General features: G+C 47.3%; 1 protein-coding gene across 1 annotated transcript in view; it reads right to left on the bottom strand.

Moving 5' to 3' along the window:
* The window catches only part of CFLAR (CASP8 and FADD like apoptosis regulator), a 36,042-nt gene extending 17,909 nt beyond the window's left edge, over nucleotides 1-18,133 (bottom strand). The window contains 5 exon segments of the mRNA XM_054044212.1: nucleotides 3,175-3,479; nucleotides 3,481-3,774; nucleotides 9,418-9,451; nucleotides 15,204-15,244; nucleotides 17,698-18,133. Coding sequence (XP_053900187.1) covers nucleotides 3,175-3,479; nucleotides 3,481-3,531 — 356 coding nt within the window. The 5' untranslated portion in view covers nucleotides 3,532-3,774; nucleotides 9,418-9,451; nucleotides 15,204-15,244; nucleotides 17,698-18,133.
* Nucleotides 18,134-19,056: the final 923 nt, after the last annotated feature.

The raw sequence follows: 19,056 nt of genomic DNA on the forward strand, positions 1-19,056 counted from the left end.
AGAGGGATCAGGCAGACATGTTTTCCCAACGGGTGTCACGATTTCCTATTGACTCAATTCCCACAGTCCTTCCTAGTCTTTTGAACAATTGCTGTAAAAGTCGCTGTATAGATAAACTCTAATAGCACCCTGTGATGGGTAGGAACCGTTCTGGGCGCACATGGCCCTGCCCAGTCCGGCCTGTACAAGCTGGAGCCAGGACTTTAAAAAATGAAGCAGAGCAGTACAGAGGGAGGCAGTGGAAGGGAGAACAGGGCTGCTCTGAGCTCTGAAGGGAAAATGCTACTACTCAGGAGCTCATTGTCTGGGATCTGGCAATGCAGGCCTGGGCAAACCCATGGAGGAGAGGCAGACGACTGGGATTGCAGGCCAGAGACTTAATTAGAGTGAGTTACTCTGGGAAGCAAAAGGGGACTGGGGTAGGAAGTGGTCCAAAGGAGAGCAATGGCTTAGCACCCTAAAATGTTGAGTGTAGCTGCACACCAGTAGGCCCTGGACCAGAGCCCAGTGGAAAGGGCAGGGCTAGGCTCCCCTACCCACTCTGAGAGGACATTACCCCACCTGGAGTCTTCACTTTGGTGAGAGACCTGCTGGAAAAGGCCTTGAGCGTTCAAGTGCCCAGCCCCTTGCTCATTTTCAGTGGGCTGGGGCAGGGGTTGGGGTGTGAGAGGAGGTGCAGGCTCCAGGGTGGGACCAGAAATGAGGGCTCCGGAGTGTGGGAAGGGGCTCCAGGCTGGGACAGGGGGTTGGGATAAAGGAGGGTGTGAGGGCTCTGGCTGGAGGTGTGGGCTTTGGTGTGGGGCTGGAGATGAGGAGTTTGGGGTGCAGATGGGGGCTCTGGGCTGGAGCCGAGGGATTCGGAGTGTGGGAGGGAGTGCGGGGTGTGGGCTCCGGGAGGGAGTTTGGGTGTGGAAGGGGGCTGGGGCAAAGGGTTAGGGTGTGGGCTCTGGGAGGGAGTTTGGGTGCAGGAGGGGGCTCAGGGCTGGGGCAGGGGATTGAGGTGCGGGCTCCGGGCGGCGCTTACCTGAGGTGACTCCCGGGAAGCAGCTGGCATGTCCCTCCGACTCATATGCACAGGAGCAGCCAGGGGGCTCTGTGCACTATCTTCGCCCATAGGCACTGCTCCCACAGCTCCCATTGGCCGCGGTTCCTGGCCAACGAGAGCTGCGGAGCTGGCGCTCGGGATGGGGGCAGCACGCAGAGCTCCCTGGCTGCCCCTGTGTCTAGGAGCCGGAGGGATATGCTGCTGCTTCTGGGAGCCGCGTGGAGCTGGGTAGGGAGCCTGCCTTAGCCCCGCTGCACCACCAACTGGACTTTTAGTGGCCCGGTCAGTACCGCCTGGGTGTTCCGGTCAACAAACGGATGCCTGGCAACCCTATACACCTCCTACACACCTTCTACCCCATCCTGAGAACTGAACATCTGAATTATGTAGTCTGGAGCAGGTGCAATTCTCAGGGTGAGTCAATGATAGAAAGGTAAGGGAGGTGTTATTTGATTTATAAATATCTGCATATTCATAATTTCAGTGGTGTCACCTTCTGTGGCGGGGTGGGAGACGCACAGCCCACCTGGCCCCAAGTTCCACATCCTCTGGAAATTTTGATACTAGAATGTAGTCAGAAATGGGTCGAGTTGGGTATTGCTCAAAAGCCTTTTCTCCCATGAACACAATGGTACCAAACAAGACAAACTAGAACAATAACGTAGATATATATTCAAACATTTTTAACTATAATTTAAACACAGGGCATCTCAAACATGCAGCCCACACGAAGTTTAATTGTGGCCCTTGACTGACAGTACTGGGTCTTTTTTATGTAAATAATGCATCTTTGTGATAAAGTATCATTAAAAAAGTGTTGATTTTTAAACATTTTCTTGAATATCTATCTACATAATTGTTCTAGGGATGTCATATTTGGTACTATTGTGTTAGTGAGAGAAAGGGCTTTCAAATGATGCCCAACTTGACCCAATTCCAATGACACTGTGTCATCAAAATTTCCACCCATGGGAGGAGGTGGAAGCTGGGTCGAGCAATGAGTCACCCCTGCCACACCGCAAAGGTTGACACTGCTGAAATGATGATTCTGTACATTTTTTACAAATCAGATGACACCCCCCTTACCTAGCACTAACTTGCCCATGGAATGAGATTTTGCTCCCAGATTAAGTACATGTTGCCCAATGGCACTCATGGATTCCTGAACGACTTTAAGAGACTCATTCCTCAGTATGGCTGGGGTCTGAAGCATCATGGAAACGCTAGTCTCTGCCTCTGTAGGAAGATGGGGAGTGCAGTGAGAATTGCACTCTGGCACCCTTTAATGTACTGTAATTGATGTAGATTCAGCATTATTTAATGCAGCATCTCAGTTGCTGCAAGGGATATAGTAAGAATTAAACCAGGAAAAAGTATCCCAAAATGAAAATGTGGGCAAAAGCCTGGGCACCTTCATTCAGAATGACTATGTGATAGTCACTGCTGGGGGTAATGAGGTTCCTCTTAGCACGTACCATAGCCAAAGTGGGGGTATATGGTATGTAAGGAGAATTCCCCTTTAGCAAAAGCACAGTTTTAATAAACAAACCAGCTGGGTTTTCAGCATTTCCTCTTCAACAATGAGCACACCACACCCACAACAGCTGAAGTCAGACCGGGTGAATAGCAGGACAAACTTCCTGACAGAGGCAAGTGTTCGTCTGTGGAAGAGTCTCCCAGGAAAGTGGAGGAGACCCCTTCACTAAGAACATCTAAAACTAGACAGGACAAAGCACTGGGAGATATGTTGCTGGGGACAATCCTGCACTGTAGGTTTATGTGGCCTGGTTTTGAATTAACTGACAATGATGAATGGGGGTCACTAAATATGGTGATGTTGTACAGGGTCTTGTCTATCTATTCATCCCCGCTGCTCTTCCCTCTAGCTATATAAATTACATAGGTACCTAGTGTTTAATGTATATAGTTCCCCTCTGTTAAATATGAAGCCAGACACTTTTAACACCACTACTTCTAAGTAACCGGCAGGCTGCATGTAGCAACCAAACTTTGGAGAGCGCCTTTATTATATTGCTGTGTGATCCTCTTTTCCGATATTCTTTTACCCATAATTTATATTAAAACAACAATAACAAAAAGTTACCCTTGAAAAATGAAACACAAATTACCTGTAATCAGAGACCATTCTAGGATACCTCGCCAGATCAGTCTCCACTGCTGTTCTCTCTGTCCGCAGGACCCTCCTCAGCAAGTCAAACCTCCTCACTCTGTATAACAGCTCAGACAAGCCAAACGGCAGCTTTCCCTTCTCATTCAGTGCCCCCAGGAGCTCCCTGATGTCTGTATTAGATAAATCAGGAACGAGATCCCGGCACAGGAAAAATATTATCTCCTTTTCATCTTCGTCCAATTCCTGCTCGATCTGGTGAATGAGGGCAGCTGGCACTTGGCACTTTGTCATCACAAGCTGCTGTTCCTTTAAGTTTATCTGCCCTCTTTTTGTGTTTTAAGCAGGAAGCCAACATGTCATGAAGTCCATTTCCAACAGAACATGTGGTTGGTTGTTGATCTTAATCAGATGTTTTTAAATAGAGAAGTTCTGTTGAAGAAAAAAAAAATGACAGGCCCTGCTTGAATTGATGATTTACTGAGCAACCTTTCAAGACATCCAAGTTCCTGCTGCACTTCAATCTTTGAGGCATTTAAGTTCCGGTCAAAATGCTGATCCTACTTACAAAGGTCCAATGTTCTTGAAGGGGTTCCCCGAGCTGTTCATTATGAATTAAAAAAAAGTACATGATAAATCAGTATCACGAGAGACTGGAAGATCCATTTAAGCAAAGCACTATTAATCACGCAAGTCTGTAAGTTCCAAAGGAAGTGAAACAAAAAGCAGCAGCCCACAAAAACGAGAACAGTGAGTGTTCAAGTCGTTTTAGAACATGAAAAGTTAAGAGCCATAAATTAAAAAATCTAAACCCAATCATTCTTACAAAAGAAACAAAGAAAAAAAGTCTCAGTGCACTTTCCTGCAAAAGTTTAACAGCCAAGAGGTATAGTGAAGTCTCTTGTTACTAAGGCCTGGTCTACACTAACCCCCCAATTCGAACTAAGGTACGCAACTTCAGCTACGTGAATAACGTAGCTGAAGTCGACGTACCTTAGTTCGAACTTACCGCGGTCCAGACGCGGCAGGCAGGCTCCCCCATCGACTCCGCATACTCCTCGCGCCGAGCAGGATTACCGGAGTCGACGGGGAGCACTTCTGGGTTCGATTTATCGCGTCCAGACAAGACGCAATAAACTGAACCCAGAAGTTCGATTGCCAGCCGCCAAACCAGCGTGTAAGTATAGACAAGCCCTAAGACAGTACTTAGTACTGGTTACTAAGTAGTACTTTTAAAAAGTGTACTACAGAACATTATCTAGTATTCACAGCACATATTAACTAGCATACCAGGGACTAGTGTAAATACATTAAACGTAAAGCACACTTGTCAAAATAGAGGAGCAAAGTACATTTTATGATATATTATCCTGGCTTAACAGCATAAACACCAGGCTCACTTACTGGTCAGTTCATGAAATGCAGTAATTCATGGTGGGGTCGCTTAGTTGTTGGTGCCAATTAGGGAGGGTCCACTGTAAATGGATTTTTAAAAAGGTTTTTCCTTTTACTTAAAAAGAAGTCCAACACAACCTTACAATAAATCTTTGAAGGTGCAGATGGGCCTTGTGCTGCATTTTTAATAGCATGCATTTCCTATTCTTTAACCAGTTTATGCCTCACCATTTTCAATATTAGGAATGTAAGAATAGCATTTTGGTTAAGGAACTGGACTGAGTTTCCGGAGACCAGGGTTCCTCCTTCCCGTTCCTGCCACACAGTTCTTGGCCAAGCGTCTTCGTCACTCACTGTCTCAGTTCCCCATCTATTAAATGGGGTAATAGGCCTTTCCTACCCCACAAGAACAGGGTGAGAATAAATGCATTAGTGTTTGTGAGGTACTCCATTACTATGTCCCTACCTAGGTAGATAGCGATTTCCAAATGTACTTTTCTCTGAAGTGAAAGTCAGTAGGACTCAGGTGCCTAAGTCACTTAACTGCTTTTGAGAATTTTATCTATCCTGTTAAAAGCTGCTGCTGTGCTTTTCAGTCCTTTGCCACAGACTCTGAAAGTCATGGCTCCACAAATGGCAAACAGAGAATATACACTTCTTCCAGCCAGTTTAAAGTTGATCAGAGAAACTCAGCTGGGAGCAATTTTCTTCACTTCCAGACCCTTGTTAAAACCAATACATCTCTTTCATGTAAACACCTATGCCTCACATCTCATACCCGAATAAAAATAAAGGCCCATTAAACTCACAAGCCAATCCACTACAAAGAACTAATCAAGTTTCCAGTGCAAAGTCTCATTCAGCTATATGTTCCACTGTACACAATGACCCATATTTTCTGTAGAGCCAAATCTTCTGTCTCCCTTAGACATTTTATAACCTCAGACTTCCAATGTCCCGACCAGTGGTGGTAGCAACAACAGAAACAGCTGCTGGTGTGGCACCAACCCTGCTGAGAGCAGGCCTAGATGACGTAAGTATTACAATGCCATTGGTTGCTGGCTCTTTGTCTGCACTATAGAGCCAATGTGTGGAAGCAGCAATGGGAAATTGGAGGAGAAAAACTATCACAGACAAGGCCAAACACCTGTTGGGAGATCCAGTTACAACAAAGCTAAAACACTGCTCCATTTTGCAGTGTAGATGAGATCTAAATTATTTATAATCAAGTTCCCAATCCCCAACAAAGCCTTAGGTTTCAGGTGTGCTGAGCATTGGACTGCAACTGAAATCAACGGGAGCGCTGAGTGCTCAGACCCCCTAAAACAGGGTTTCCCAAACTGTGGGTCCTTATCCACCAGTGGGTCACAGGAAGGGTCTAGGTCAGGGGTGGGCAAACTATGGTCCGCGAGCCAGATCCGGCCTGCTAGCCATTTTAATCTGGCCCTCAAGCTCCTGCTGGGGAGCGGGGTCTGGGGCTTGCCCAGCTCCAGCACTCCAGGCGGGAAGCAGGGTTGGGGGCTGCTCCATGCGGCTCCTGGAAGCAGCGGCATGTCTACTCTCCAGCTCCGACGCATAGGGGAAGCCAGGGGGCTCCATTCTGCACGCTGCCCCCACAGCTCCCACTGGCCGGGAACCACAGCCAATGGGAGCTGCAGGGGTGGCGCCTGTGGAAGGGGCAGCATGCAGAGCCGCCTGGCCATGCTCCGCATAGGAGCCAGAGAAGAGACATGCAGCTGCTTCCAGAAGCCGCTTGAGGTAAGCACCGCCCTAAGCCTGCACCCTGAGCCTCTCTATGTGCCCCTGCCCTGATCCCCCTCCCACTCTCTGAACTCCTCAACCTCAGCCCAGAGCACCCTCCTGCACCCCAAATCCCTCATCCGAAGCCCCACACCAGAGCCTGCACCCCAACCCCCTGCCCCAGCCCTGATCCCCCTCCCACCCTCTGAATCCCTGGATCCCAGCCTGGAGCAACCTCCTACACCCCAAACTCCTCATCCCCAGCACCACCCTAGAGCCCTCACCCCCTCCCCTGCACTCCACTCCCCCACCCCACCCCAGCCCAGAGCTCCCTCCCACACACTGAACTCCTCATTTCTGGCCCCACCCCGCAGCCCGCACCCCCAACCAGAGCCCTCACCAGCTCCTGCACCCCATTTCCAGTTTTGTGAGCATTCATGGGCCTCCATACAATTTCTATTCCCAGATGTGTCCCTCAAGCCAAAAAGTTCGCCCACCCCTGGTCTAGGTGAATTCTGCATTCCCTGGAGATCCCCTCTCCCCCACGCTCTGACTTTTCCTGGGCAGCAGGCAGAGGGGTGGGGAGTGGGATTCGGGTAGCAGCCGAAGCTGCCGGAGCCAGCAAACATGTAGTCAGCAATCTCTCCTTGCCTCACGTTCGTTCACATGCTCCAGAGGCGCCTTCCCCACCCACCTCACTTCCTCTTGGCAGCGGATAGTGGCTCGTGGAACTGGATCCTCGTGGCAGCACAGAGGAAGCACCTCCCGGGCACATGCAGGGCAGGGACAGTGTGCTAACTGTCCTCTTGCTAGCTCTGGCCAGTTCCTCAGTGCTGCTGCTGCTGCCTGGATCCCGCTTCCCCTGGGCAGCAAGCAGAGGTGTGGAGAGCAGGATCTGGGCAGCAGCACGGAGGAAGCAGCCGGAACCAGCGAGCCTGATAGCCATCATGGCCTATCTCCAGGGAGAGGGGGCCCACGGCTGGGAGAGAACAAACAAGTGGGCTGGGTGGAGCTGAGCAGAGAACTTGGGCTGAGAAGGGGAAGGAAGAGGGGAGCAGAGGGCTAAGAAGAGGGGAGCAAAGGACTGGAGGGGGCCAGTGGTAATGGTGGGTCCCCAAAAAAGACAGAATGCAACTGGTAGGTTACCTTAGTAAAAAGCTTGGGAACCACCGCTCTGAAAATCAGCACTCAATACTTCATGTCTTCATAAGAGCATTGTATACGTATACTACACTAGGAGTAAAATATAAAGCCACAATATTTCCACTATGGTGCAATACCAGGAAACACCAACACTTGCCTGCAAAACCTCTGGGATGCTTTAATATGGCTCTGCATTTTGAAAGGTACAATGGAGAGACCACAATACTACACTTTTCCTCATCATGTCCACCATTCAGGAACCCAGAGAAATGAAACACAAGCTGTTTCATTTCTGTCTGCTGACAGTTGGGTGAGAAAATTAACCCTAGGGCTGCCTCTACCACAGTGGCACAGGTAAAAAATGGATGATTTCCTAGGCCAGTAATCAACACACAAGTCTAGAAATGCTTGTATTTTCAGTGGAAGCTGCCACTTTCTCTCAACAGAACTCTTTCAAATGTGTGGGATTTTTTTTTTATTATAACTGGTTGAAAAAATCTGAATATCCAATTTTTTGGGGGACAAAAAACAGGATTTTGGGGCAAAAAAAAATTTGCATTTTTGACCAGCTCTAATTTTTATTTTTATATATATATATATATATACATACACACACACACAAATATATATACTCCCCAGACATGCCTACCGTACTCATAAACAAACATACACCCACACCTAATGTTTTTTTAGGGGTTGGCATAGGAGATGGAGCATTTTCAGGTCTCGATGAGGGCTGAGGAATCCCCCAACCCAGTACAACCAGAAAGTGATTTGCACAATTTTCTATCAGGGAAAAAGGTTTATCACAGGTTTATTTTTTCAAACCAAAACCAAAAAATTGTGGGAATTCCATAGAGGAGGGAAGAAACACTGTCATAAAAAAAAAAAAAAAAAAAGCACTTAGAGCTGCCAAGGGGGTGCTGGTACCAATTGTACCTGCCTCTGAAAGCCACCGTTCTTAATAGCTAAAAGTGGGATTTTCAAAAGAGCCTAAGGGAATCTGGTATCCCATTCCCGTTTAATTTCAAGGGGATCTGGGAGTTTAGTTCCCTTTGTCTCTTTTGAAAGATCCTAGCTTACACATATTTTTGAAGCTTACTAAAAAGGTACTTCCCAACAGAGCTCAGATTTCAAACATGCAAAAGGATTATTCATATACTTCTGAGATTTGCTTTAGCTGGATTTTTATGCTATTTCTACATGATGAACTCCCACATTTACTAGAATGTCTGTCATATGCATATCACACAAAACTGCAGATCAATACTTCAAGCTAATTTAATTAAATATAAAACCCGACATCTACTGCTGAGATGATTATATTACAAAGGAGGTTAGGAAAGGACAGCAGATCAACTTTATCTCATTGATACAAAACCAGATGAAAACAATAGTGATCAAAAATATCCATCGGATATTTGTTTGGTAGCCTATATCGGAGTTAATGATCTCAAGTCCATTTCCTTTTGGACAAGTGTCCATATCACTAAAAGCAAATTTATAAACCAGAGATCGGCAACTGTTGGCACGCGGCTCGCCAGGGAAAACCCCTAGTGGGCCGGGCCGGTTGTTTACCTGCCACGTCCGCAGGTTCGGACGATCGCAGCTCCCACTGGCCGCGGTTCGCTGCTCCGGGCCAATGGGGGTTGTGGGAAGTGGCGCGGGCCGAGGGATGTGCTGGCCACCACTTCCCACTGACCCCATTGGCCCGGAGCGGCAAACCGCAGCCAGTGGGAGCCGCGATCGGCCGAACCTGCGGACGTGGCAGGTAAACAAACCGACCCGGCCCGCCAGGGTGCTTACCCTGGCCAGCTGCGTGCCAAAGGTTGCCGATCCCTGTTATACAATGATACATAGAGATCTGGATCATTTGGTAAGTTGGACGCAAGCGATCAATATGCGTTTTAATATGACTAAATGTAAATGTATACATTTAGGACCAAAGAATATAGGCTATACTTACAGGATGGAGGACTCTATCCTGGGAAGCAGTGACTCTGAAAAAAAAATTGCACAAAAGATTTGGGGATTGTGATGGATAATCAGCGGATCATGAACTCCCAGTGCAACACTGTGGCTAGAAAGGATAATGCAATCCTTGGATGGATAAACAGGAGAATTTTGAATATGAGTAGAGAGGTTATTTTACCTCTGAATTTGGCTCTGGTGCAACCACTGCTGGAATACTGTGTCCAGTTCTGATGACGACAATTGAAAAAGAATGTTGATAAATTGGAGAGGGTTCAGTGAAGAGCCACAAGAATGATTAAAGGATAAGAAAAACTGCCTTATAGTGATAGTCTTAAGGAGCTTAATCTATTTAGCTTAACAATGAGAAGGTTAGAGGGGGACTTGATTACAGTCTATAAGTACCTACGTGGGGAACAAATATTTGATAATGGACTTTTCAATGTAGCAGAGAAAGGTATAACAGTCCGTAGCTGGACAAATTCGGACTGGAAACAAGGCATACACTTTTAACAGTGAGAGTAATTAACCATTGGAATAACTTACCAAGGGTTGTGGTAGATTCTCCATCACTGACCATTTTAAAATCAAGACTTGATATTTTTCTAAAAAGATATGCTCTAGGAACTATTTTGGGAAATTTCTATGGTTTGCGTTACACAGGAAGTCAGACTAGATGATCACCTGGTCCCCCAAATCTTTTTCTGAGTCACTGCTTCCCAGGATAGAATCCCCCTTCCAGTCAATATGGTCTGCATTCTTTGTTCCTAAATGTATACATTTATTTACACTTAGACATATTAAATCGCATATTGGTAATTTGGTTCCAAGAAAATGAACGATCCCGATCGCTTTGTATCAGTGACCTGTCCTCTTCTTTATTTACCATGCCCCTGATTTTTGTATCATCTGCAAATTTTATCAGTGATGATTTTAAGTTTTCTAGGTTTTTTTATCATTGATACAAATGTTAAAAAGCATAGGACAAAGAACCGATTCCCGCAGGACACCACTAGGAATGTACCAGCTCAGTGGTGATTTACAGTTACATTTTAAGACCTATCAGTTAATCCAGAGGTGGGCAAACTTTCTGGCCTGAAGGTCACATCTGGGAATAGAAATTGTATGGGGGGCCATGAATGCTCACAGAACTGGGGTTGGGGTGCGGGAGGAGGTGAGGGCTCTGGTTGGGGGTGCGGGCTCTGGGGTGGGGCCAGAAACGAGGAGTTCAGTGTGCAGGAGGGGGCTTTGGTCTCGGAAGAGGGAGTGGTGTGCGGCCCCTGGGCTGGGGCTGAGGAGTTTGGGTGTAGGAGGGTGCTCTGGGCTGGGATCGAGGGGTTCAGAGAGCACAAGAGGGATCAGGGCTGGGGCAGGGATGCGTGGAGAGGCTCAGGGGTGCAGGCTCAGGGCAGTGCTTACCTCAAGCGGCTCCCGGAAGCAACAGCATGTCCCTCCAGCTCCAATGTGGAGGTACGGCCAGGCAGCTCTGCACCCTGCCCCATGTGCAGGTGCCACCCCTGGCCAATGGGAGCTGCGGGGGCGAAGCTTGGGGTGGGAACAGCGTGCAGAGCGGAGCGCCCTGGCTGCCCCTATGCGTAGGAGCGGGAGGGGAGACATGCCACTGCTTCCAGGAGCCATGTGGAGCTGCCCCAAACTCTGCTCCCCGGCTGGAGCGCCGGAGTACCGGAACGGGGCAAGCCCCAGACCCCGCACCCCAGCGGGAGCTGGATGGCCAGATTAAAATGGCTGGCGGGCTGGATCCTGCCCACAGGCCGTAGTTTTCCCATCCCTGAGTTAATCCATTTAACATGCCATGTTAATTTTATATAGTTCTAGTTTTTCAATCAAAATGTTGTGTAGTATCAAATCAAATGCCTTACAGAAGTCTATTACATCAACCCTATTACCTTTATCAACCAAACTTATAATCTCACCAAAAAAAAGTTAGTTTGACAGTATCTATTTTCCCTAAACCCAGGTTAATTGGCATTAATTACATTACTCTCCTTTTATTCTTTACTAATCAAGTCCTATACCAGCTGCTCCATTATCTTGCCCATGACTGATGTCAGACTGACAGGCCTCTAGTTACCCGGGTCATCCTGTTCACCCTTTTTAAATTCTGGTACAACATTAGCTTTCTTCTAGTCATCAGGAACTTCCCCAGTCTTCCCAGGATTATTTAAAATAATATGTCAGATCTGCTTATATAGCTATGTTATCTCCCTGTACTGTCTGAGCCGCTCACTGTGTATATGGTCTTTGGAGTCCCAGGCCATGAACTCTATTTCAGATCAGATACTGCAACTCTCTTTACTATTCAAACTATGCCCCTCACTCTCCCTTGAGCTCTATGCAGGTGGATTCCTGTCACGTAGAGCTCATTGCAGGATCAGGGCCAATGTGACTGGCTGATGACAGATGTCTGTGACTGTTTTTTCTAGTTCCTGATGCTTCATTCCTGATCAGAAGGGCCCACATGTAGGTATGAAAGGGAAGTTCAGTCTCTAGGCTCATTTAATCCCTGGCCCCCTGCTGACACTATCAACTAGCACACAGTCTGACGGTGATTTGTGATTCGTAGATTCACATAACATTTATACTAAAAAAAACTAGGCACCTTAGAAATCGGCGGGTAGTGATCGATCTATCGGGGATCAATTTATCGTGTCTAGTGTAGACACAATAAATCGATCCCCTATCGCTGTGCCATCGACTCCTGTACTCCACCGCGACGAGCGGAGGAAGCAGAGTCGGCGGGGGAGCGGTGGCAGTCGACCCTGCGCTGTGAGGGCGCGAGGTAAGTCGACCTAAGATACGTCGACTTCAGCTACACTATTCTCGTAACTGAAGTTGCATATCTTAGGTCGATCCCCTCCCCAGTGTAGACCAGGCCTAACAAATTTATCTGGGCATAAGCTTTCGTGGGCCAAAACCCACTTCATCGGACGCTCAATGAAGTGGGTTTTAGCCCACGAAAGCTTATTCCCAAATAAATTTGTTAGTCTCTAAGGTGCCACAAGTACTCCTCGTTCTTTTTGCTGATACAGAATAACACGGCTACCACTGTGAAACCTGTTACATTTATACTGCAATTATAAACCTGCAGCACCAAGTCTCAGAGCCCAGAGCCAGGGCTTCAACCCCAGCGTCTACACTGCAATGTTTAGCCCTGCAGCCTGAGGCCAAGTCAGCTGACCTGAGCTCTGAGATTTGGTGCCACGGGTTTTTTTTAAATCACAGTATAGATGTACCCATAGATTCCAAGGCCAGAAGGGATCATTGTGATGATCTAGTCTGACCTCCTGTGTAACATTTATATTCTTGTGCCTCTTCTCTGAACCCTCTCCAATTTTTCAACACCTTTCTTGAATTGTGGCACAGAACTTGACATAGTATTCCAGCAGTGGTTGCACCATTGCCAAATACAGAGATCAAATAACCTCCCTACTCCTACTCAAGATTCCCATTTATGCATCCAAGGAACATGTTAGCTCTTTCAGCCACGGCTCTGGAAGCTCATGCTCAATTGATTATCCACCATGACTCCCAAATCATTTTCAGAGTCATTGCTTCCCAGGAGAGAGTCCACCATCCTGTACATAAGGCCTACATTCTTTGTTCCTACACGTATACCAGGGGTCGGCAACGTTCGGCATGCGGCTCTCCAGGGTAAGCACCCTAGCGGGCCGGGCCAGTTTATTTACCTGCTGATGCGGCAGGTTCGGCCAATCGCGGCCCCCACTGGCCGCGGTTCGCCGTCCCGGGCCAATGGGGGCGGTGGGAAGCCGCGGCCAGCACATCCCTCGGCCCGCGCCGCTTCCCGCCACCCCCATTGGACTGGGACGGCGAACCGCGGTGAGTGGGGGCCGCGATCAGGCGAACCTGCCGCGTCAGCAGGTAAATAAACTGGCCCGGCCCGCTAGGGTGCTTACCCTGGCGAGCCGCGTGCCTAATGTTGCCGACCCCTGATGTACACATTTACATTTAGCCTGCCCTCTTCATTATTTACCACTCCCCCAATTTGTGTGTCATCTGTTGCTTTATCAGTGATGATTTTATGTTTTCTTCCAGGTGATCAATAAAAATGTTAAATAACACAAAACCAAGAACTGCCCCTGCGGGACTCCACTAAAAACATACCTGTTCAAGGATGATTCCCCATTTAAAATTACATTTTGAGACCTATCGGTCAGTTTTTAATCCATTTAATCATACAATTGTAGGGCAGGAAGGGACCTCAAGAGGTCAAGTGCTGCCCATTGCGCTGAGGCAGGACCAAGTTATCTCGACCATCCCTGACAGGCATTTGTCCAGGTTTTATTAAAAACCTCCAGTGATGGGGACTCTACAACCTCCCTTGGAAACCTATTCCAAAGCTTAACTACCCTTATAGTTAGAAAGTTTTTCCTACTTATCTAACTTAAATCTCCCTCGCTGCAAATGAAGCCCATTACTTCTTGTTCTACCTTCAGTGGATATAGAGAACAACTGATCACTGTCCTCTTTATAATAACCCTTAACATATTTGAAGACTTATCAGGTCCCCCCTCAGTCTTCTTTTCTCAAGATTAAACATGCCCAGTTTTTTCAACCTTTCCTCATAAGTCAGGTTTTCTCATTTTTGTTGCTCTCCCCTGGAGTTTTTCCAATTTATCCACATCTTTCCAAAACTGTGGCACCTAGAAACGGACACAGTACTCCAGCTGAGGCCTCACCAGTGCTGAGTTAAGCAGGACAATTACCTCCTATGTCTTACATCTGATATTCCTGTTAATACACCCCAGAATGATAGACTTTTTTTGCAACTGCTTCACATAATGTGTGCCATGTTAATTTTATATCTTTCTAGTTTTTTTAATCAAGATGTCATGCGATACCAAGTCAAACACCTTAAAGAAATCTAAGTATATTACAGCAACACTATTACCATTGTCAATCAAACTTGTAATCTCATAAAAAAAGATACCAAGTTACTTTGACAGGATCTATATTCCATAAACCCATGGTGATTGGCATTAATTATATTACTCTCCTTTAATTCTTTTATTAATCGAGTCCCATATCAACTGCTCCATCGTCTTGCACGGGATTATGTCAGACTGACAGGCCTATAATTACCCAGATCTTCCCATTCACCCTTTAAATATTGGCAAAACATTAGCTTTCTTCCAGTCTTCTGGAATTTCCCTGGAGTGACAACACTTCTTGAAAATCAGCATTAATGGTCCAGCAATCTCCACAGCCAACTCTTTTAAAATTCTTGCATGCAAGTTATCTGGACCTGCTGATTTTAAAGCGTCGATCTTTTGTTTAACATCCACCCGATATAGCAGTGGAATGGAAAAAAGAGTTATATAATATGACTACATGATCAAGTGTGTTTGCCAAAGCTAGGAAATGGTTACAATAGGCATGACCTGCTGCTCCCACCCCTAACTTCATCTGCATACCACAGCTCAATGTAAAAAGCTTGTAAAGCACATGCAACACCACATCTATTTCATTGTACTTACTAGAAAATCTGGAGTCACTCTGGATGGGATAAGCCTTACTCAGCACCATCTGATAAATCTGTACCTAAGAACCTCCACCAAACATGGTGACACGATTATGGAAGAAACAGGGAGGGCTTCCCCCACTCTCACCCCTCTGCATCCCAGACACAAAATTTTACAGGGAGCTCCCCCTCCTGCAGCTGTCAGTAATATGAAGACAGGGGAAAGCATGATGGGTGGCCTTGTTACTCACAACAAGTGGAAACAAAGGGCCATTTCCTACCTCCTTAGGTAGCTTGCTTCTTCTCTCTCCATGTATTCAACCTGTGAAAGGCAATGGGGAAAGCCCCAGTGTCAGTGGGGGTGTATGACTGAGACAGGCGGCGTGATGTAAAGCTATTATAATTCACAGTCACACCAAAACCCACAGACCTTACAGCACAGTGGGACTCTGCTGGGAGGGAGTCACACAGTCTCTGGGGTAAAAGGGACTAGGTTCTAGTGACTCACAAGGGCACAGCTGCCCTTCTCTCTCCTCAAATATGGGGAAGAAGCATGGCCCAAAGGGGATGATAGGATCAGCAGTTAAATACAAGTCTCTGCCTTTCGGGTTACAACACAAACAGAGAGATTCAAAGTTTGGCCCCAGGTGCCTTTGTGAGAAACCACCATGCTAAGGTAAGGATACATTTTCTATCAAAATTCTGGCCTGACTTTTGTCCACATGGGTTACACTCTAACCTAGACTCTCTAGGGAAAATTAAAAGATTAAAAAGTATATTTACCTGTCAGGCCAGAACATTCCTGTTCCTTGAATAAACAGGAAGAGCCCCACACAAAGCAAACAGCAATGAACATCCAGTACATTCATTTGCTTTTTATGAGGCTGTTTCACTCTCACCATAGAATTAATTAATCCCTGATCCTCCAGTTTATTCCTCACACTCCAGATCCAAGTCCATGCAGAGATAAGTGCAAAATCAGGACTTAAGGTAGTTTATAAAACTACCACAACAACTTCTGAACCCAGGAAACAGTGATACACCAGTGACTCACACACAAAGACCTGTATTTCTGGTTGCATCTATCTTGGCAAAAATGGGTCCGGTCATTCACTACTGACAACAGCAACTGTAGTGTACCATCCAATCCCAAGCATTCTAACTAGTGTCTCTAATCCTGCGTTATTACAACTGTGGCCAGTGAACTCTGTTTTTCCTGCATGCGATGACAGCAGAGTCTGCACTACATATGTGCAGCATGTGTTCCCGGTGTTTATTACCATAAGGTCACCTCTCAGACCTTAGATTGGGGAACTGAAAGGTTTTTCAAGATAAGACAAACAGTGTGGGAAACGATGTATTTTAAAGGTAGGATACATGTTGTGCTTGTCAGATTTGACAGTGTTCCTTGAATATAACGTATAGAGGGTTGTTTCCTAACCACAATGGCCATTGCCAAACCAGCAAAAATGGGACCCATGATTTATCATCAGTGTAGCTCTTATTTGGAAAAACTTCTTTGAGTTCCACAACGTAAGATCTGCTATATGATTCCACAGGAATAGAACTTGGATTTCTTCACCATACCAGCCACATTCTGCAAGGACATTGTGCAACCTCTCTGCTGTTATTGTGTAAGCAGCAGAAGTAGGGCTAGAGACCACTATTGCAAAACCTCTGTGTGGGGCCTCACTCGCCTGACTCTATCCCATTATGTTTGTTGCTTTTCCAAGTTTTGTTAAAGAAGTTTTTAACTTTCCTTGCACCAGGAAGAGGGTCTAAGATTAGAGACGTAGGGGGGAAAAAATCCATAAGTATTTGATAACCTTCTGCATTGTTCTTTATGAATCAGAAACCCTTAGGCCTTGGGGCTGCTTACAATTTGCTCTAGTTTAGTTCAACTGCGGCAGTACAGACCCTTGCTTGGGCACTCTTAGCTCAGTTTCAGTTGAGCGTAACCTGCTCCTAATCAATTTTAAACTAAACTGAAATAAGCGGCTTTTAAAGTTTAAGAGCGTTCACCCAACCTCCTGCACCAGTTTTAAATCGGATTAAAAAATGACCGCTGACATTAAACCAGAGCATTAACATGAGTTACTCTCCTCCAAATAAAAAGAAGAACAGGAGTACTTGTGGCACCTTAGAGACTAACAAATTTATTAGAGCATAAGCTTTCGTGGACTACAGCCCCGTAGTCCACGAAAGCTTATGCTCTAATAAATTTGTTAGTCTCTAAGGTGCCACAAGTACTCCTGTTCTTCTTTTTGCGGATACAGACTAACACGGCTGTTACTCTGAAACTTGTCATCTCCTCCAAATGCCCTGGATATTATTCACAGCGCCTTGTGAATCCCCCTGCCCAAAACAACCACCACGGGCCTTCTCAGCCAAGGGGAACAGGCGTTCGCAGCCGTGCCAGCAGGAAGTCCAAAGTCCGAAATCTCCCTCCCTAGATGGACCGAGGCAGTTCCTCCCCGGCCCTTTGTTCCGCTCCCCGAGAGCGACTGAGTCCAGCCAGGCCACCCAACGTGCAGGGCCCAGACTCGGATGACCAGACAGCAAGTGTGAACAATCAGGACAGGAGGTGGGGGGTAATAAGAGCCTATATAAGAAAAAGCCCCCAAGTCGGAACTGTCCCTATAAAATCGGGACATCTGGTCACCCTCGCCCCTCTGGGCGCCAGGTCAGGACGCAGGATGCCGCGGGCGGCGGCGGCGGCCTGGGGGTGCCCCGAGAGGCGCGGGGGGACGGAGGGGCAGGCTGGAGGCTACGCACCTGATCGCGCGCGGGGGTCCCGGGGCTCCAGCAGCGGAGACGACTCGAAGGCGAAAGTGAAAGCGGCTGGTCCGCAGCCCCGGCGGCGGCTGGAGGCGAAGCCCGCGGCGGGGCCAGGCGGAGGGGGGAGCAGCAGCAGTTTCCTGTGCAGCCTGGTGGTGGAGCCCGGCCAGGCCCAGGGCGGAGCCGCGGCTGCGTTCGCCGCCCGAGCGGGTGGATCTCTACGAGGCCGCCCAGCCCCGCTGGCCGGTGCCCTCCCCAAGCCCACGGCTGAGACCACATTGCCATTGTCCCTCCAGCTCGTCTCCCCTCGCTGTACAGCGCCACGCACGACGGCGGGCCCTAGCCCTCGAGAAACAGTCCCCCTGGGTCCCGCCCTGCCTTTGTGCCTTCGCTGGGTGCGGGGAGCTTGGGAGACATTCAGGCGCGTCTATGATTTTTCTACCTCTTATAATTGTCCGGCGCAAAATAGCTTCATCTACTGATGCAATAACGTAATAGCGCTTCTTACCGGCTGTTTTAGCTCATTTTACAATGTGGGGAGAGTTATAAATATTAGTACTCGGCTCTCTATGAGCTGAGGAGTGAAAACACTACCCCCCATTAGGGCAGGTAATGGGGGATAATAATGTATAACTCTCCCCGCATTTTACAGCTTGGAAATCGGGCAGCATCCTGTGCGACGGAAGTGACTCATGCGTCAACCATTGGAAAGTGGCTTAAGCACCATTCATCCTGCAAATGTTCATGTAGCTTTAAAGCCAAATTTGGGCTCCCCATCGTGGCTGGTTGTGCCTGAATCCAGTCCCCCTGCGTCATTTAAAACAGCGTGAAGGCTGCTCCAAATTATGCTGGCTCCAAGAGGCTGTTCCACAGCAATTGGGATGCAAGGAAATCTTGGCAATGCCCTGCTCCAGCTGCAGGGAAGGGGAGCCGTATAAAAGTCTGAATGCCACTGTAGAGTCCTATGCTGAAGGATTCAGGTGCACATTGTGCTGGCAGTGGCACAAAGTAAGCCCAGTTTTGGGGAAAATCTAGCCCTAAATCTTCACAAATGTTATATTTAAAGGACAATTCATAAAAATGTAGTATCAGTTTATAGAACTGCAGTAGGGCTATGAGAGACATAGACATTTCTACAATTGCTCTTACTACAAATAACCAAAATACTTTTCTACGTGCCTGAACCATTGGCATGATAAGAGGTCCAGTAGCCATTGAGTATCTCACCTAGCATGTTGTCCATGGCTCAGTCAACTGTTTTCCAATGGAATAATGAGCACAAATGAGGGAGGACCTTGGAAAAGTTTGTTACCTTTATCAATATATATTCAAGATTCTGTGGTGTGCTGGATAAGG

The sequence above is a fragment of the Malaclemys terrapin genome, chromosome 11, assembly GCF_027887155.1.
Source record: "Malaclemys terrapin pileata isolate rMalTer1 chromosome 11, rMalTer1.hap1, whole genome shotgun sequence".
NCBI lineage: Eukaryota > Metazoa > Chordata > Testudines > Emydidae > Malaclemys > Malaclemys terrapin.